The 17,737-nt window shown below is 44.9% G+C and overlaps 1 protein-coding gene and 1 long non-coding RNA gene across 3 annotated transcripts in view; one reads left to right on the forward strand and one right to left on the reverse strand.

Annotated features, from left to right (window-relative positions):
- Window positions 1-17,737, forward strand: part of IQGAP2 (IQ motif containing GTPase activating protein 2) — a 338,812-nt gene that overhangs the window by 81,323 nt on the left and 239,752 nt on the right. Inside the window, exon 1 of one of the 2 annotated variants that reach the window (XM_085013875.1) lies at window positions 2,861-5,591. The exons of the other annotated variant lie outside the window; for it this stretch is intronic. Coding sequence (XP_084870001.1) covers window positions 5,326-5,591 — 266 coding nt within the window. The 5' untranslated portion in view covers window positions 2,861-5,325. Of the gene's footprint in view, window positions 1-2,860; window positions 5,592-17,737 lie in introns of those variants that run through there. 2 annotated transcript variants of the gene reach the window in all.
- LOC146405589 (uncharacterized) lies at window positions 12,025-16,010 on the reverse strand. Its single transcript, XR_014838101.1, has 2 exons — window positions 13,967-16,010; window positions 12,025-13,519 (listed from the first exon to the last, which is right to left on the reverse strand). It is a non-coding gene; the product is annotated as an uncharacterized LOC146405589 (long non-coding RNA).

Here is a 17,737-nt window from a genome sequence, read left to right on the forward strand (position 1 = left end):
CATCACGAGTCAGTTTTCCACTTCCGACTTCTCCACCCTTGACTCCACCCCACGCTTGACTCCACCCCCACGCTCGACCCCACCCTCCACGCTTGACTCCACCCCCACGCTCGACCCCACCCTCCATGCTTGACTCCACCCCCACGCTCGACCCCACCCTCCACGCTGGAATCCGTGGCGCCACATAGCTCTGGCCACCGGGCAAGCGGATGCCCCTTCTGTACAGTGGAGTTTTAGCGTAGAGGGTGGGATTTCTCCCTTCTGTAGTGTCAGAAATAATAAAAGAGAGGTCATATAGATCCCCAACAGGGTTTATGTGCCTGACTTTGTTCCCTGTTAAAGTATTACCAATCCAGCCTTCTCATGTTTCAGTCAAAGATGTCAGCGAACACTTGTCAGCTAGATGTACAGATGTAGAGTGTCCCATGCTCTCCCTGAGTCTTCAACATTTACCTGGTTACTGATCTGTGAAGGAAACATAAAATGTGCCTTCCTAGAGATGTTCAGAAAATAAAGAGAATGTGTATGCTAGAGATGAGAATTTGTGTGCTAGATATGAGACTAGTTTACAACCAGGTCTTAACTCACACTATCTTTTGGGTGAATTTTACTTTTAACTGTTAAACGTTTTTTTTTTGAAGAGCATTCTAAATCATTGATCAGTTTGGGTGCAAAGTAGGCTGAATAATGGCTCCCACAACTATCAGGTCCTGATTCCTGGAACCTATACATGGTATGCTATGCAGCAAAAGGGTTTTTGACTGATGTGATTAAATTAAGGATGTTGAGATAGATTTTCCTGGATTATTTGGGTCGGCCCTAAGTGCCATCACAAGTACCCTATAAGAGGGAGACAAATAGGCGGCAGCTGCCATGCCAGGAAGAAGGATATGGTCACAAGAATCTTCGTTCTTAGTTCCCTTCTTTTCAGGAATGAAATGTATTGACTTGCAGCTCTCAGAAAGTTCAGGATTATTCCTTGTGTGTGAGGCCTGGGAATGGGAAATGGCTGGGTTGGGATGGGGTGGGGCGCATTTGCCAGTCACTGGGTGAGTCTGTCGACTCTGTCGAGGAGGCGGTATAGGGCCACTTCCACAGGAACAGAAAACCCGAAGCTGAACTGCAGCAGTGGCTTAGAAAACATGTTCAAACACTCAGACGCATGGAACGTGTCTAGTGCTCTCACAGTTCAAAATGATGGAGCCGTCTTGCGACGGCTGTAGCAAGAGGGGAGGAAGCTGTATGAGGAATCCAGGGCTCAGTGGAGTTACAAGGGGAGCAGGAGCCTGGCCTCACATCTGGGGTCACCCTTTTCTACCGCGTGGCCTTGAATGGTGACCAAACCTCTTACCAGTTTCCTGAGACGGGGGATAACACCTCTGTCAAGGGGCCAGGGTGAGGGCTGGAAGCAATGGTGGATATAAAAACTGTTCCAGCAGTGTCTACACGGTGACCTCAGGGACTTGGTGTCTAATGCATGTCCATTCCTAATCCCATTTAAATTATTATAAATCTCAGGTGAAAGGAAGGAGAAATTCTTGTTAGTGAGTAATTGGTTTACACTCCAGTATCAAACTGTCCACGATATGGGTTGCTTGTGTCTCTTAATCACAGCTATGATCAAATCTTTACTTTTTTATAGACTGAGTATTGTCTTTTTAAGAATTAATGACTGATAACTGTGGAGCAGGGTGGGAGTGGGGAATCTAAAGGCTCCCCTATCTCTTAAGATTATTCTAAAGTTGTAAGGGAGGATCTAACTTAATAACTGCCCTACAAATCAGTCTCTGGTTCTGAGTAACAGTAAACTAAAAGGTCAGCTTTCTGAAAGAAAATTTTGCTGGTCTGAAAACATTCCAGTCTAAGGAAAGGGGACCGAAACAGATTCTAGTAATTCATCTTTCTGGCATCCATCTTCACTGTATAAAAGTCACTTTGGGGAACAGTTGGCTGAGGTTCTGCCTCATTAAGAGAGGCGTGAAGGTATAAGGTCCATGTTGCCTCAGAGGAAGAGGAGTTGCAGTTTTGTGCTGTCCCAGTAATGCCAGGCTAATCCATCCGCCTATATTAGGAAGATTAGCCATCTGTTAGTTTTGGAGCCAGAGGCAAAAGTCTCTGCTTCAGATTCTCCTAGTGTGTGTGTGTGTGTGTGTGTGTGTGTGTGAAGGACAGACAGGAACCAATAAATACCACAATCCTTGCAAGGCCAGGCACCCAGCTAGGTTTTGACATCCATTGTCACATCCAGTCCCATAGCAATCCGATAACGTTGGCGTCATTGGTGCTTGAGTTAGGAGTCGATGATAAGAGATTCTGTAATCATTCAAGGCCACATGACTGGACAAGAATGACCCCAAGATGTGAGACCTGACTTCCCTCTCCTAGCCCTTCCGTGGTGTCCTAAGCTCCTTTCCAGCTGGGACCTGACTGATGCAGCTTCATCCAGTCTCCGTCTTTGCCTCTTAGTGGCAGACTTGCACGAAACCTGCATCGGAACAGTCTGACCCCTGGATAAACTGTTCTGGAGAAAAAGGCCACATGGGAGCAGAAAGGCCCCTTCCTTTCAAATACCACACACAGTCCTTGCCAGGAGTGGCATCTGCTTCCATGTTTCCTGGTTTAAACCACACAGTATTGTCTACTAGACCTCACTCTACTAGACCTGCCACTTCCCGGGTCAAGAAGTAACTTGTAGAAGGAAAACATCTCTTGCCAGTTAAGATGTCTTTTTCCCTTTCACCTTTCCCTCTAGCCTCTTCTACATACAGTATTTGAAAATAATACTGTACCTTGAAGAAATCTGATTGGACCCCTTAGAGATTGAATTAAGCTGTTGTTTCCAGGAAGATTATTTCTTTCTTTCTTTTTTTTTTTTTTTTTTTTTTTTTTGTGTGTGTGTGTCTTTTCTAGGGCCACTCCCACGGCATATGGAGGTTCCCAGGGTAGGGGTCTAATCAGAACTGTAGCTGCCAGCCTACGCCAGAGCCACAGCAACACGGGATCCGAGCAGCGTCTGCGACCCACACCACAGCTCACGGCAATGCTGCATCCTTAACCCACTGAGCAATGCCAGGGATTGAACCTGCAACCTCATAGTTCCTAGTCAGATACCACAACGGGAACTCCAAGATTATTTCTTCTGAGTCCTATATCTCACAGCTCTTATCATCCCCATCCACACACATACTCCACTGCACACACTCGCCCCACCCACCTTCAAGATGAGTCACTCTAAATTGAACCTTGGTTAACCAGACTTCAAGGACATTTCTAACTCCTCATATCCTGTGAAGGCAGCTCTGTTGGCAGCCTACTGTGAGGGTCTTGCAATTCTACTTGAACCTCAAACCTGAGCTTGCTGCTTAGAAAAAATGTCATTCGTTGAAATGTAAATTCCCTGTACCCATTGTCTTGTAGAATTCGCAGGAAGAAAACAGGTCTTCTGTTCCCAGCATTGAAGAGAAACATTTTTCTCTGTACTTCTCTCTTTTGAAACACGTGACAAGATGGGTGGTGATTGATGGAGGCACCTCTGAGTCCACTAGAGAGTTGTGTATCTTTCACAACAGTATAAAATATTGTCAGACATTTTACCATTATGGGATTGTTAATCATTTGAGGGAGAATGGGTGACTTTGTATCTGGCTTCAATTCCTGAGTTTATAAGCTGCCACCCCCCTGGAATGCCAATTTTCTTTTCAGCACCCACCTGTGAATTACATTAAAACAGGTATCAAATAGTGATTTAAATCTGAAAATAAAATGCTGTGGGACTTAATGTCCTGTGTTTGGAGTGCTTTTAGAGAGCATTAGGGTTTCTAAGCAGTGAGGTGGACATGGAGCGAATAAAAGATTCAGTAATAATGGCATAAAACCTCAGAGTACCATGCAAAGGGCCAAAAATCTGGCCTCAAGCATAAAGGAGGCTGTAAGATAAAAGCAGTTTCATTGTTATTGTTATAGTACCCAACGGGCACTGTATATATTTTAGGTACTTTTAAAACTTTCCTCCTGAATACTACTTTGTTCCTATTTTGACTTTCAACCAGGCCATTCCATTTTAAAAATAGTATGGAATCTGTGTGGCAGAAACCTATTTAAGATGCATGGATTCCATCAAGAAAGCTTTGGAACCAAAGGGCTGTACAGCCTTGAGCATTTTTCTTTACTACGTAAACTTAAAAGTGTATTCCTTGGGAGTTCCCTGGTGGCCTAGTGGGTTAAGGGATCTGGCATTGTCACTGCTGTGGCTGGGGTTTGATCCCTGGCTAGGGAACTTCCGCATGCTGTGGACATAGCCAAAAAAAAAAAAAGAAAAAGAAATTAAAAAAAGATTATATTCCTCTCACCCCCTGAAAAGGAAGAAATATAGCAAGATGAATATGACATTTAGAGTACCTTGTATTTGAGATTTTTTATCTTTTATTTTTTAAGGCCTTGGGTGGGTTTTTCAGTTACAAACTTTTGATGGCATAATCACATATTTATATAGTAGTGTGTGTGGTGTGATTAGTATGTGTTTTAAAATGGTCTCACCTCCTATACTTATGCAAAGTTCACTCTCTCTCTTGTTGTGTGTGCTTCTTGCCTCATTCATGTCTTGTTTGTAAAGATATGAGGAAACCATTCACATTCTTTTGCTGCTTCCCCAACCAGTTAGCACTGAACCTGTATCCTGTATGTAAGAGTTTTTTTTTTGGGGGGGGGGTGTTTTGTCTTTTTTTTTTAAGGGCCGCGCCTGCAGCATATGAAGGTTCGCAGGCTAGAGGTCTAATCAGAGCTGTAGCTGCCTGCCTATACCACAACCAAAGCAATGTCAGATTCGAGCCTCATCTGCGACCTACCCCACAGCTCACGGCTATGCCGGATCCTTAACCCACTGAGCTAAGCCAGGGATCAAACCTGCGTCCTCATGGATGCTAGTCAGATTCGTTTCCACTGAGCCACGATGGGAACTCCTGTATGTGTGTTTCAGTTGCTTCCTAAACCTTGAAAAGCCTTGTTAGATGGAATATAATGGGAGAGACTGGGGAAGATACTTTTTTTCTTCTTCTCATATTTCCTTTGTGAAAAAATTGGAAACAATACAGTTCCTGTGAGTGGTGTGAAATAGAGCGTGTCACAGTGTTAGTTTTCTAGAGCTTCTCATCCCTTTGAGAGGATGTGCGTCCTGTCTTATAGAGTGTTGCTTGTCCTTCCCGACTGGACGCCTTGTGACTGGCATCAATAAATAGGACTCCAGTCCAGTGCAGACCTTTCCTCCCCCTCCCCCCATGCCTCCTACGTTCAGGCGAAGTGAGTGCCTGGTGTTCTCTGCCGAACCGTATGCCTCTGAACACACTGTTCCCTCAGCTTGGAATGTCTCTCCTCATCCTTCTGGCAGCCCTAACCCCGACCAGTCCCTTAGGACATTTGAGTGGAGTCCTCGGCTCCAGAAGTTCACTCCGGCTTTCACTTCCCGCCTCCTCTTTGACTCTTCGAACACCCAGAGCTCTTTTCCTTCCCCTTCCTGCCCTGGGCAGTCACGGTCGGCTTGGTCCCCAGCATCCTTCCCCACTCCTCTGGCCCCTCGAAAACGCGCAGAGGCGGCGGTAAGACAGCCCCAGTCACGACCTCGCTCATAATCTCGCGAGAGCAGGTCCTCGATAAAGACCCACCATGGGACTCTGCTGAGACTGTGAAAAGGGACTCTGAGAAGTTTGAAATGCCTTTGGCCCCGATCTTTACTCGGGGGGGGGGCGGGGGAGGGGGGAGTTGCCATGCGGGTGAGCCGTGGGGCTGTGAGTCAGAGTCGCGTGACCTGGGGGCCTGTGTCCAGGCTTGTGCTCCCCTGAGTGTGAGACCTGGGAGTGGCTTCTGCTTCCCCTTCCCAGTAGGGCAGGGTGGAGCCATCACCTGGGTGGTAGAGTCTGAAAAGGTGGCACTGGGATACAGCCTTGGATGAATAGGATTTTTTTTTTTTTTAAAGCTGTGGGGGGTGAGGGGGAGGGGCACACGGAAAAGATTAGCATTGAGAAAGGGCAAGGCATTTGGGCAAAAGGTTGAAGCAGAGATTTCCTGTTCTGGAATTAGTCTTGGGATGGAAGGTGACAAGGGTTGCGAGAAGCCCTTTCTGGAGAGCCTTAAATGTGAGGCTGAGATGTTTCCGTGTTATCCTGCTGTGCATAGGGGTGGGGGTGGGGGGCAGTGGAGAATCAGAGCTAAGTAAAGTAGGGTCCCTTCACAAGAATGGGTATGAAAACCAGCCCATCTTGGTTGTCATGTTGTTGACAACCTGAAGGAAAAGGCATCACGGGCCCTAGGGTAGGAGTTGACTGAGAGGAGCTGCAGCCAGGCTGCAGGATGCTAAGCTCACAGATTGCAGATCTGGCCTTGGTTCACTGTGCCATGAATGGTGCCACCCCATGGGCTGCCCTGGTAGCTTCTGCCAGAAGACTTCCTCGTGGTGCCAAACTCTGGTCCCTTTTAGCTGGCCTCTCTGCTTCCTCTCTTGGCCACAATACACTGTGTTCTCAGCCTGGCAGCCAGTGTGATCCTTTTCAATCACAAGTCAGATCATGTTCTTCTCTTCCCTCAAACGCATGGTAGCTCTCATCGCCCTCAGATAAAAGCCAGGGTCCTCACCATGGACCACAAGGCGCCCCAGCCATTACATCTCTGCTCTCATCTCCTACGTTGCACATTCCTCTCTGGCCACCCTGGTTTCCTGGTTGTTCCTCAGAACCGCCCAGATGCGCCTTTTGAGGCCTTGCCCCTGCACGTCTCCAAGGCCAACCTCCGACTTCCTTGAGGTCTGCTTACAGGTCCCCTGACCACACCCGACTGAAAATGCAGCCTATCCCCAAACTGCACCACCGGTTCTCTCCACCCCCTCGACCCTCCTCTTTCCATGACACTAATTACCTTCAAACACGATACATCATTTATTATTATTATTATTAATTGTTTCTTGTCAGACCCTTCCACACTCTTCTCCCACTGTCCCCCTTTAAAAGCAGGAATCTTCATTTGTTCTGTTAATAGGTTCTTGATATCTCACAAATGCTTAGAACAGTGCCTGGTATAAAGTAGAAGCTGGTCAATATTTGTTGAACACATTGTGATTTATCTGCTGTTACTCATAAGGCCCTGCCACCTTTCTTTTTCCTGTTAAATGGAGTTGGGCCTTGGGGAAGAATGGTGGATGCTGTGACAGTCCAAATTCTTGAGATGTTTTATCCCGTTTTTGTTTTACTTCAAATAGCCCATTATCTCTGAAAGGTTTAGAGCAAAGTTGTGTGAAATAGGTACAACAATTAGAGCAGAAAATGTGAAGGCATCTTTGCAAATGAGAAATTTCCTTGGCAGAAAGGTCTAATGACATCGTGCTGTAGAGGATTTGCAATCAGCAAGGCTGAGATGAACTGGACTATAAAAATCTGGCAGTGCCAGCCATTCAGCTCCTGTATTCCTCTGGCTTATCTTCCCTGGTTGCATTTCAGTTATTCTTGAGAACAGAGATGAGTTCTCCAACATAATGTCTTAGGGAATATTTCAGTTACCCCACAATTGTGTATGTCTCTTCCCGTTCGTTTCATTACGTCTTCATTCTGGAACTAAACACACACACACTCCTCTCCTACCTACCCATACAAATAAAAAACAAATATACGATAGAATACAAGATGGGGAAAGAATAATTGCATAGAAGAACCACAAGAGTTTTAGGGTTTTTTTGGGGGTGGGGGTCAGGTCACCTAGCCTGTTTTTACTTTATGCACACACATACTGACACACTCGTACACGCTGACCCTCCTCTTCCATCAAGGAAACACTGTTGAAGAAAATTCAAGAAATCACTATAGAAAATTTGAAGTGTGCAAAACTTTGGATAACTTTTAATTCCATAACCTGCCATCTTACAATGAACTTTAAAGGTGAATTGAGACTTATGTAGATTTCCAGCTTCCATGAACCTTCCATGAAAGATTTCCTGAAGATGGTAAAAGTGGTTTTTTTCTCTACAAATGGGAACATTCCTTTTTCTAAGGGCTGTTTGTATATCTTTTTATTGTATAACTCTTTTCTCAATGGGATTATATATATCCAGGGGGCAAATATTGGCTCTTGGGAGGTCAAAAAAATCTTTATGACAAAGGACAGATACACCTGCAGTCCATAAATAGATATACAATAGAGCTATGGTATTAAATTTTCAGGGGGGACAATGAGGAGGAAAAATATAAAAAAACTCCTGGGTCAGGGGTAGGTGCAGTCACGAAAATATGGTTGTGTTACACGGGTCTAACCTATCCTCAGAGGCACCAGCCAAGGGCACGAATGGTCTGTTCTGGATTTTGTGCTGCTGCGTGGAGAGAAAAAAGTTATTTTGATGGTTGAGTAGTGAGCTGTGTCCCCGGGCCTGAGTCTCAGGCAGAGCACACCCAGACACATCTGATCTCTCAGGTGCTTTATGGTTGAAGGGACAGAATTGTACAGGTTACCTTGGATCCTGGAGGGCCGAGGGAGGGTTTTGCTGAGGTCCCGGGCACTAGCAGGCTGGAGAGGAATGTCGGAATGTGAAAAGTGCTGGGAATGTGCAGCGTAAGTTACCTCCCCTGAAAGCAGCAGGGTCTTTACTTCGTGCTTTAAGCCACCACCATTCACATGCTTCCTTTACTCTCTTGTGGTTCTTCCTACTTTAGTTCCTTCTTTTATTTTTTATTTTTCCGTGTTCTTTTTTGTTGGTGTTTTTTGTTTCGTCTTTTTAGGGCCACACTCACAGCATGTAGAAGTCCCCAGGCTAGGGGGCATCAGTGCTGTAGCCGCCAGCCTAGGCCAGAGCCACAGCAACACAGGATCTGAGCTGTGTCTGCGATGTACACCACAGCTCACACCAATGCTGGATCCTTAACCCACTGAGCGAGGCCAGGGATCGAACCCGCATCCTCATGGTTCCTAGTTGGGTTCATTACCGCTGAGCCACGAAGGGGACTCCAAGTCCCTTCTTTTAATTTCACGTCCCTTGAAGGTTTTTTTTTTTTTTTTTGTCTTTTTGCTATTTCTTGGGCCGCTCCCGAAGCATATGGAGGTTCCCAGGCTAGGGGTCGAATCGGAGCTGTAGCCACCGGCCTACGCCAGAGCCACAGCAACGCAGGATCCGAGCCGTGTCTGCAACCTACACCACAGCTCACGGCAACGCCGGATTGTTAACCCACTGAGCAAGGGCAGGGACCGAACCCGCAACCTCATGGTTCCTAGTCGGATTCGTTAACCACTGCGCCACGACAGGAACTCCTTTTTTTTTTTTTTTTCCTTGAAGTTTTATGATTTTGTGTAATTGAAAGAGAATCATCAAATAATATCTTCAGTACCTACCAGTATTGTCCCCGTTTCCATGTCAGAGTCCTGGGAGAGAATCTTGGCGCCAAGTCACATCCTCACTTGAGCAGAACCAAATGTACCTCCTGGTGGGACAGACCTCTGAGCATATAAATATGCAGCCCTGAGTCAGCTGCAGTGTGAGCCCTCATTAGGGACCAGGGGGTCTTACACAAGGTTCCAACATTGCTGCCCATGCCTGAGGAATTTCTTGAGGTCACTTCCCTGAGGGCTGTGGTCAGAACTCCCTGGGAACACAGCTTCTTGAGGGTGAGGAAGGTGTCCTGAGGCTTCACTTGGCCAGTCGGTGTCAAGGTCATTGGTGTGTTTGATACGGGTGGTCGTCCCTGAAGGTTTCCCACTGGGCTTCCTTTCAGCATCTACGTGGAGAAAGACTTTTACAGCGTGTCTTCTGGAGTTCCCCAGTGGCCTAGTGGTTAAGTATCTGGTGTGGTCACTGCTGTGGCACAGGTTCGATCCCTGGCCTGGGAACGTCCATGTGCCATGGGCGTGGCCAAAAAAAGTAAATAAATAAAGCTTGTCTTTACTTTATTTTATTTTATTGTCTTTTTGCCTTTTTCTAGGGCCGTTCCCGCGGCATGTGGAGATTCCCAGGCTACGGGTCTAATCAGAGCTGTAGCTGCCAGCCTATGGTACAGCCACAGCTACGCTGGATCCAAGCCGCATCTGCGACCTACCCCACAGCTCATGGCAACACCGGATCCTTAACCCACTGAGCAAGGCCAGGGATGGAACCCACAACCTCATGGTTCCTAGTCGGATTTGTTAACCATTGCGCCATGACGGGAACTCCAATAAAGCTTGTCTTATTAAAGTTTGCCTAGTAGCTTAACATCAGGGAGGAAAAATTTGCCTAGGCGTTGAGTCTCTGAGATGGCACTGACAGCTCAAATGGTCTCTCTCATGACATTGATGATTGTTAGAGCGTTAAGGCCATTGGCTTCATCTCTGTTTTTTCAGCACTTCGTACAGTGTCTGACACGTGAGAATTTTCCAGTAAATTTTGTGACCTGACAAGAAGTCTTGCATGCAAGGGAGATGATTAGTAAATCTGAAAATCGAACAAAGGGCAGATGCTATAAACGGTTTTTTATCTCACGTCAGGAGAGTCTCTGACCTTAGTTCTGCACCTTATGTTTATCAGGTTGTTTTTTTAAGAAAGCAAAATTTTAGAAAAAAATTAAAAAAAATTTTTGGGTATCAATTAGGAAAGGAAAGATAGAGTGGAGTGAAAATTGCAGCATGTAAGACAAATTAATCTCCTTAATAGAGAAAGAGCCTTTTTAAATAAGGAAAGAGCATTTGGTTGGAGTGTTCTTTGGGGTCTGCTTTCATAGATAATTCACATTCTAAAAAATTCAGCATATGAAACATTTTCAAGCTCAATAATCAACACAAGCATCTCATATTACTTATCAGATTGACAAAGATTAAAATATGATCACCTCTGCTAGGGTTAAGGGAAACAGGCATTTATAAGTCTTAAGTGGGAGTATAAGTAATATATAATCTTTTGGGAGGCTATTTAGACAACAGTTATTTTTATGACTCAGCAGATTCCTCCACAGGAATACTTATGGCCACATTATAAGTGAGAGGTTATAAGCGTCCTGCATGCCTAGGAATAAATGACTGTTTAATTAAATGTTGTGAAGACAAATGATGGCCTTGAAAATTCAGTTTGTGAAGTTTTATGATATTATGTAACTGAAATAGAATCATCAAATAATATCTTCAGCATATATGTTGTATTCAGGGAAACGTTTGAATATTATTATTTTTTTCTTTTTTGGCCACCCCATGGCATATGGAGTTCCCAGGCAAGGGATCAGATCCAAGCCAGAGTTGCAACCTGCACTGTAGCTGTGGCAACACTGGTCCTTAACCTGCATCCCAGCGCTCCAGAGATGCCACCAATCCCATTGGACCACAGTGGAAACTCTTGAATATTCTTAATTATATTTATTGCTGAAACACAATTCTTGATACTCTTCAAAATTTCTTGAATTTTTTTTTTTTTTTTTTGGCCTTTTGTCTTTTTAGGGTCCCACCTGTGGCATGTGGAGGTTCCCAGGCTAGGGGTCTAATCAGAGCTGTTGCTGCCGGTCTACACCACAGCCACAGCAATGCCAGATCTGAGCGAGCCATGTCTGTGACTTACACCACAGCTCACGGCAATGCCGTATTCTTAACCCACTGAGCAAGGTCAGGGATCGAACCTGCAACCTCCTAGTCGAATTCGTTTCTGCTGCGCCATTACAGGAACACCCAAAATTTCTTGAATTTTTGTAGTAGCCTAATAGCAGTTCCATAATCAGGAAGAAATAGGTAATAATACAAAGCTTGGCAGATGGACGTGAGAGCAAGTTCTTAGTTACTTAATAGAATACCCATCTCCGTAATGCCTTAATGATGACTTGACTTTTAAAGGTCCCTCCCAGTGATTAAACAAGGAAAAGCAGGGAGTTCCTGTCGTGGCGCAGTGGTTAACAAATCCGACTAGGAACCATGAGGTTGCGGGTTCGATCCCTGGCCTTGCTCAGTGGGTTAAGGATCCGGCATTGCCGTGAGCTGCGGTGTAGGTCGCAGACGCGGCTCGGATCCCGAGTTGCTGTGGCCCTGGCATAGGCTGGTGGTTACAGCTCCGATTTGACCCCTAGCCTGGGAACCTCCCATATGCCGCGGGAGCGGCCCAAAAAATGGCAAAAAGACAAAAAACAAACAAACAAAATAAATTAATTAATTAAAGAAAAAAAAAAAAACAAGGAAAAGCAGTTTGATAAAATGGCCTTTACATTAACATATACTATTTTAGAGCTCATGAAAAGAGAAACAGGTAGAGGCAGCGTGGAACAGTGGAAGGAGCAAGGACCTCCCAGGTAGACGGTTGTGGGTTGGGATCATGCTGTAGCTGTGGGACCCTGGGTGTTCTCACCTGTGAAATGAGTGTATTAACCATCCCTGTCATCGTGGGACTGTGGTGGGGAACAGTGAAGCTCTTAGCACAGTGTGTGACTCACTGGGTCGGTGGCTCTTCTCAGGAGGAGCAATCTCTCAGGAACAGGAAAGCACTTCCTGCAAGAGAACCAAATATGAAAGCCATTAATTAGGAAGTGCTTACTCATTGTAGAAATAATGACTCTCAAAACTGTATATTAGTTTTCTATTATCTAAACATAACAGCTTAAAATAACACTCATTTATCATCTAACCATTTCTGCGGGTCCCACGTCTGGCCACAACTTAGTGCGTCCTCCACTTAGGGACCCTGGAGGCTGCCGTCAAGATCCTGGCTGGGGCTGGGTTCTCACCTGAAGGCTCAACTAGGGTAGCATCTCCTTCCCCACTCATGTGGTTGGCAGTCTTTGGTTTCCTGGGGTTGTGAGTGTCGTGGTAGCTGGTTTCTTTAGGGCCAACAAGTGGGGAGAGAGAAAAATAAACACAAATCTGCTAGCGAGACACAGTCTTATATAATGGAGTATAATCACAGAATGACAGTCTGTCGCCTTTGCCATATCCTGTTGGTTAGAAGCAAATCCCCATTCTGCTTGTGCTCAGAGAGGGGATTACATGGAGGTATGAAGACCGTGAGGGGGAACCATGAGGAGGGGGTCTCTTTGCTTCAGATGCTCTTCACAGTCCCATGTGTTGTGTTTCAAGCTCAGAAGCGCATGGACTATTTCAAGAAATGATTTGGTTGAGAAAAATATTGGCTTATATCTTAATAACATTGAACGGAAAGCAAGTTGAGGCCACATGGTGCCTGTTTAATATTAACTGTTAGAGGCCACGTGTGTTGCTTTCTGTGGTTTGAAGCTTGAGGACACAGTTCTCTTCCTTGTGTACCTGGTTATCTGAGATCTTCCAACCTGGGGAGCTTTGGGCGGACTCAAGACTCATTGTTTTCTAAGCAATGGTTAATGGAAAGGTCATGTCAAAGGTCATTTTTTTTTCTTCTTTGCTAAAATGTAGTACTTCTTTCTTTTATTACTTGTGCAATCTTTGTAAGTACTCCTTTCAGTAAAAATAAACTGCTTTGTCTCACCCAGATTCGTTGTTGCGCTTTCAGCTTTCATTTGTTCTCTAGATTGAAAAAAGCTGTTTGTTTTGCTTTTTTTTTTTTTTTTAAGGGCCACGTCTGTGGCATATGGACATTCCCAGGCTAGGGGTCGAATTGGAACTACAGCTACCAGCCTATGCCACAGCCACAGCTTCACAGGATCCAAGCCTCAGCTGCGACCTACACCACGGTTCATGGCAATGCTAGATCCGTAACACACTGAGTGAGGCCAGGGGTTGAACCTGCATCCTCATGGATAGTGGTCACATTTGTTTCCAAGGACAGGAACTCCCTGCTTTGCTTTTAATATGGCATTCTCAAATGAGAAGTGTGGCAGTCTGCTGAGCCCCCCTGACTGGTCCATTCTCAGTGTAGGGAAATGTTGATGAATAATGCTGAGAGTTTTGTGGGTATCATGAAAGCCTTGATGAGATTTTTATTTGAGATAAATATACTCAAATGCAAACTTGTAATTTTTTTTGTTTTGTTTTGTTTTTGTTTTTGTTGCCTTTTCTAGGGCTGCACCTGCGGCATATGGAGGTTCCCAGGCTAGGGGTCTAATCGGAGCTGTAGCCTCTGGCCTATGGCAGAGCCATAGCAACACAGGATCCGAGCCGCCCCTGCAACCTACACCACAGCTCACAGCAACGCCGGCTCCTCAACCCACTGAGCAAGGCCTAGGATCGAACCCGCAACCTCATGGTTCCTAGTCAGATTCGTTAACCACTGTGCCACGACAGGAACTCCAAACTTGTAATGTTTTGAGGGTACATTTGCAATCCAGAAGTCGAGGAAGGGTAATGGATGGATCACACCCTTGACCAAGGGATAAGAAGCCCTGATGAGTCCTGGAACTTTTTCTTGCTGTGAAGATGTGCCAGCCACCACATTACAGGACTTCTAGTGGTTGCAGGTTGGAGCCTCTGGAATATTATAATCTGTTTTGTTTTTAATTATTTTCCTTTTTCGGCCACCCCCACGGCATGTGGAAGTTCCTGGGCTTGAATCCAAGTTAGAGCTATGACTGGAGCAGCAATGCCAGATCCTTAACCCACTGTGCTGGACCAGGGTTTGAACTGGTGCCTGCACAGAGACAAGCCAGATCATCAACCCATTGTGCCATAGCCAGAACTCCAACTATGGAATATTTTATAACTTCTACTTACTCTGCATAGCCTGAGTGGCTGGCTGACCAAACTTGGCAAGGCATTGTTAGTCATGGGCCATCTGGCAGTGTGGCTTTCCCTTCTGAGGAAAAACCAAATCTCTCAACTCTTAGCAAAGAGACCATGTAGAACTTGCCACACTTGTTAATTGTGCAAGGCATACATATTTGAGTTCAGAATGGAGAGGTGCTTCAGTATTCTCTTGAGCCAATTTACTGGAACACTGGATTGGATAAACAAGTAGTTACACATGCCCATTATTTCACACATTTATGTAGTACTTAATAACTTTTTGGAGTATTTTCATCTCTGCTTCCTCTTCTTCTTCTCCCCCCCTCCCCCCGTGCCTACAAAAGATCCTGGGCTGGGGATCGAACTTGAGCCACAGCAGTGACCATGCTGAGCCCTTAACCACTAGGCCACCAGGGAACTCTGCATATATCTTCGTGATTGAATGGATGCATCCACATTGTGGAGACAAAGCAGAGAGCATTAGATCCATTTGTCAGATAAGGAAACAAGGCTCAAGGACTTGACTTGCCGGGATGTTGTTACACAGAGACGGAAATAGAGCCCTGGCCTGGCCTTCTGGCTCCAAACCTTAGACGCCTCTTATTAAGGAACCATGATAGAGAGCAGAGAGTCAGTTTGAATCCCAGCTCTTCCACATTCTGGCTTTGTGACCTTGGGCTATTCCAGAACTTCAAAGCCTCGGTTCTCTCAGGAAGAAAGGAGACTACATTCTCGTAGGTTTGTTGGGGTTAAATGACAGTTTATGCATAGTCCCTAAACCTGGTAAGCACTAGGTAAGTGGCAGCAGTTGCTATAATTTATGTTGGCTCTAATACATTCTTCTTATTCTCACAACTTTGATGTTTGTTGAGCTTACCTGATATATCTCCTTCAAGCCCACTGGATCTGGGTATTTGAAATTCTGGCCTGTAATCTAGAATCAGTGGAAGAGAGAATGCAGGTGCATTCTGAAGGTTACATGGGGAGTCACTTGATCCCTGAGGCCCTAGGTAATACTCCCAGACAAGAGAGTTGCCGTGATATGGGTGGGATAAGAAAGTCTGAGACAAAAGGATGGGCAGAGGATAGTAGAAAAGAGGAGGCTGAATTTTTTTATTAAATTGAAATATAGTTGACTTATACAAATATATTAGCTTCAAGTGTATTTTTATAGATTGTACTCCATCTGAAGTTACCACAAAATAATAGCTGTATTTCCCTGTGCTGTATATTGCATCCTTGTTGCTTATCTCTTTTATACATAATAGTTTGTATTTAGGAGTCTGGCTTTGGGGAAGACTCTTGGATTTGCTCTTTAGATATACTACAGTTTGTTTAAAGAAAAATGGAGTAGGGAGGGGTTTTAGTTTGACATAAAAAAAAAAAAAAAAGACGTGAATTTGGATCGTGTGGCAGCAGATTTCAATTCTCTTTTGCCGCTAGGATGGATGGCACAGTTATGACTGTGCTAACACAAGAAGCCTTCTTTTCTTACTCTCACAATCCATCTCCTGTGTTGACACCGACAAACAGCCTGCTGTGATGAAGGCGCAGCCTTTTCTGTGTATGCAAAGGAAGGTTTCTTTTGGAACTTAGACATCTAGGCACTTCCCCTGGCTCTCTTTGAACCAGAGAGAAGTTTTCCCCCTTGACTTCTCAGCAGATGTAGTCTTAAACCACATGGCTCTGTATCTGGATATTCTCTTCTTTTCCTCATTCAGAAATAAAATAACCCCTTTAAGAGGAGGAATCCTCTCCCTTCCTGCAAGAGATCTCAGACACATTGCAGAAAATAAAATTCTCTGAGCTCCTTTAAATTTTAATCCCATAGCATGTTATCTGTGCAGTCTTTTAAAAGCATAGCATAACACACAGCATACATGCCCCCTGGCATTTGATGAAAGGCTACAGTTTCAAGATAAGACAGTATCAAGATAAACAAAAAGTTAGTCTGCTTTCTAACTTAATGGAACTCTGGACAAGTTGTTTAAACTTTCTAAATTACCCCTGGAGGTAAGAATTGTTACTGAGACTATTAGCTCATAGTAACAACTAAAAAGTTAATTTCTTTTTTCTTTCTTTCGTTCTTTTTTTTTACATTTTTAAGGCCTAGGAGGCCTTTTTAAATTTTTTTCTGTTGCATGCTCCTCTTTCGAGGTGTGGACAGCTCCTAATTAATTTTTTTTTTTTTTTTTTTTTTCGGTAGGGCCACACGCACAGCATATGGAAGTTCCCAGGCTAGGGATCAAATCGGAGCTGCAACCTCCAACCTCCACCACAGCCACAGCAACTTGGGATCCGAGCCGCATCTGCGATCTACACCACAGCCCACGGCAAAGCTGGATCCTTAACCCAATGAGCAAGGCCAGGGATCGAACCCGCATCCTCATGGATCCTAGTCGGGTTCGTTAACCACTGAGCCATGAAGGGAACTCCGACAGCTCCTAATTACTTCACCTTGACTGCAGCTGCCCATTGGAGTGGCTGCACTCACTTGCTGATAGAGAAGGTGGCCTGAGAAATGAGGTGCCTTTTTCCCTTAGCTAGACTGTGTCCAAGCTAAGGACTTGTCAGTGTAGCATTGTCCTAACAAAACTTTTTTTTTTTTTTCTCATCATAGAAAGCTTAGAAAATGTAGAAATGGGGAGTTCCCATTGTGGCTCAGCAACTAGTATCCATGAGGATGTGGATTCGATCCCTGGCCTTGCTCAGTGGGTTAAGGAGTCTAATGTTGCCGTGAGCTGTGGTGTAGGTCATAGGTGTAGCTTGGATCCTGCATTGCTGTGGCTGTGGTATAGGCCAGCAGCTACTGTTCTGATTCAGCCCCTAGCCTGGGAACTTCCATATGCCACAAGTGCAGCCCTAAAAAGGAAAAAAAAAAAAAGAAAAAGTAGAAATGCCTACAATAAAATATGAATTTTATTTAGAAACTTACCTTATAGAAATAGTAAGATATTTTGATGTCTTTGCTGCCTCTCTTTTTTCTTTTTTTGGCTGCACCTGCAGCATGTGGAGGTTCCTGGGCCAGTGATCAAATCTGAGCCATAGCTGCAACCTATACCACAGCCGTAGCAACACCAGATCTTTAATCTGATGCACCAGGCTAGAGATGGAACCA

This window comes from Sus scrofa, chromosome 2, assembly GCF_054392235.1.
Source record: "Sus scrofa isolate SSC_HxYL_T2T_F1_AM1 chromosome 2, Sscrofa_HxYL_maternal_Yorkshire_Landrace_v2.0, whole genome shotgun sequence".
Classification (NCBI taxonomy): domain Eukaryota; kingdom Metazoa; phylum Chordata; class Mammalia; order Artiodactyla; family Suidae; genus Sus; species Sus scrofa.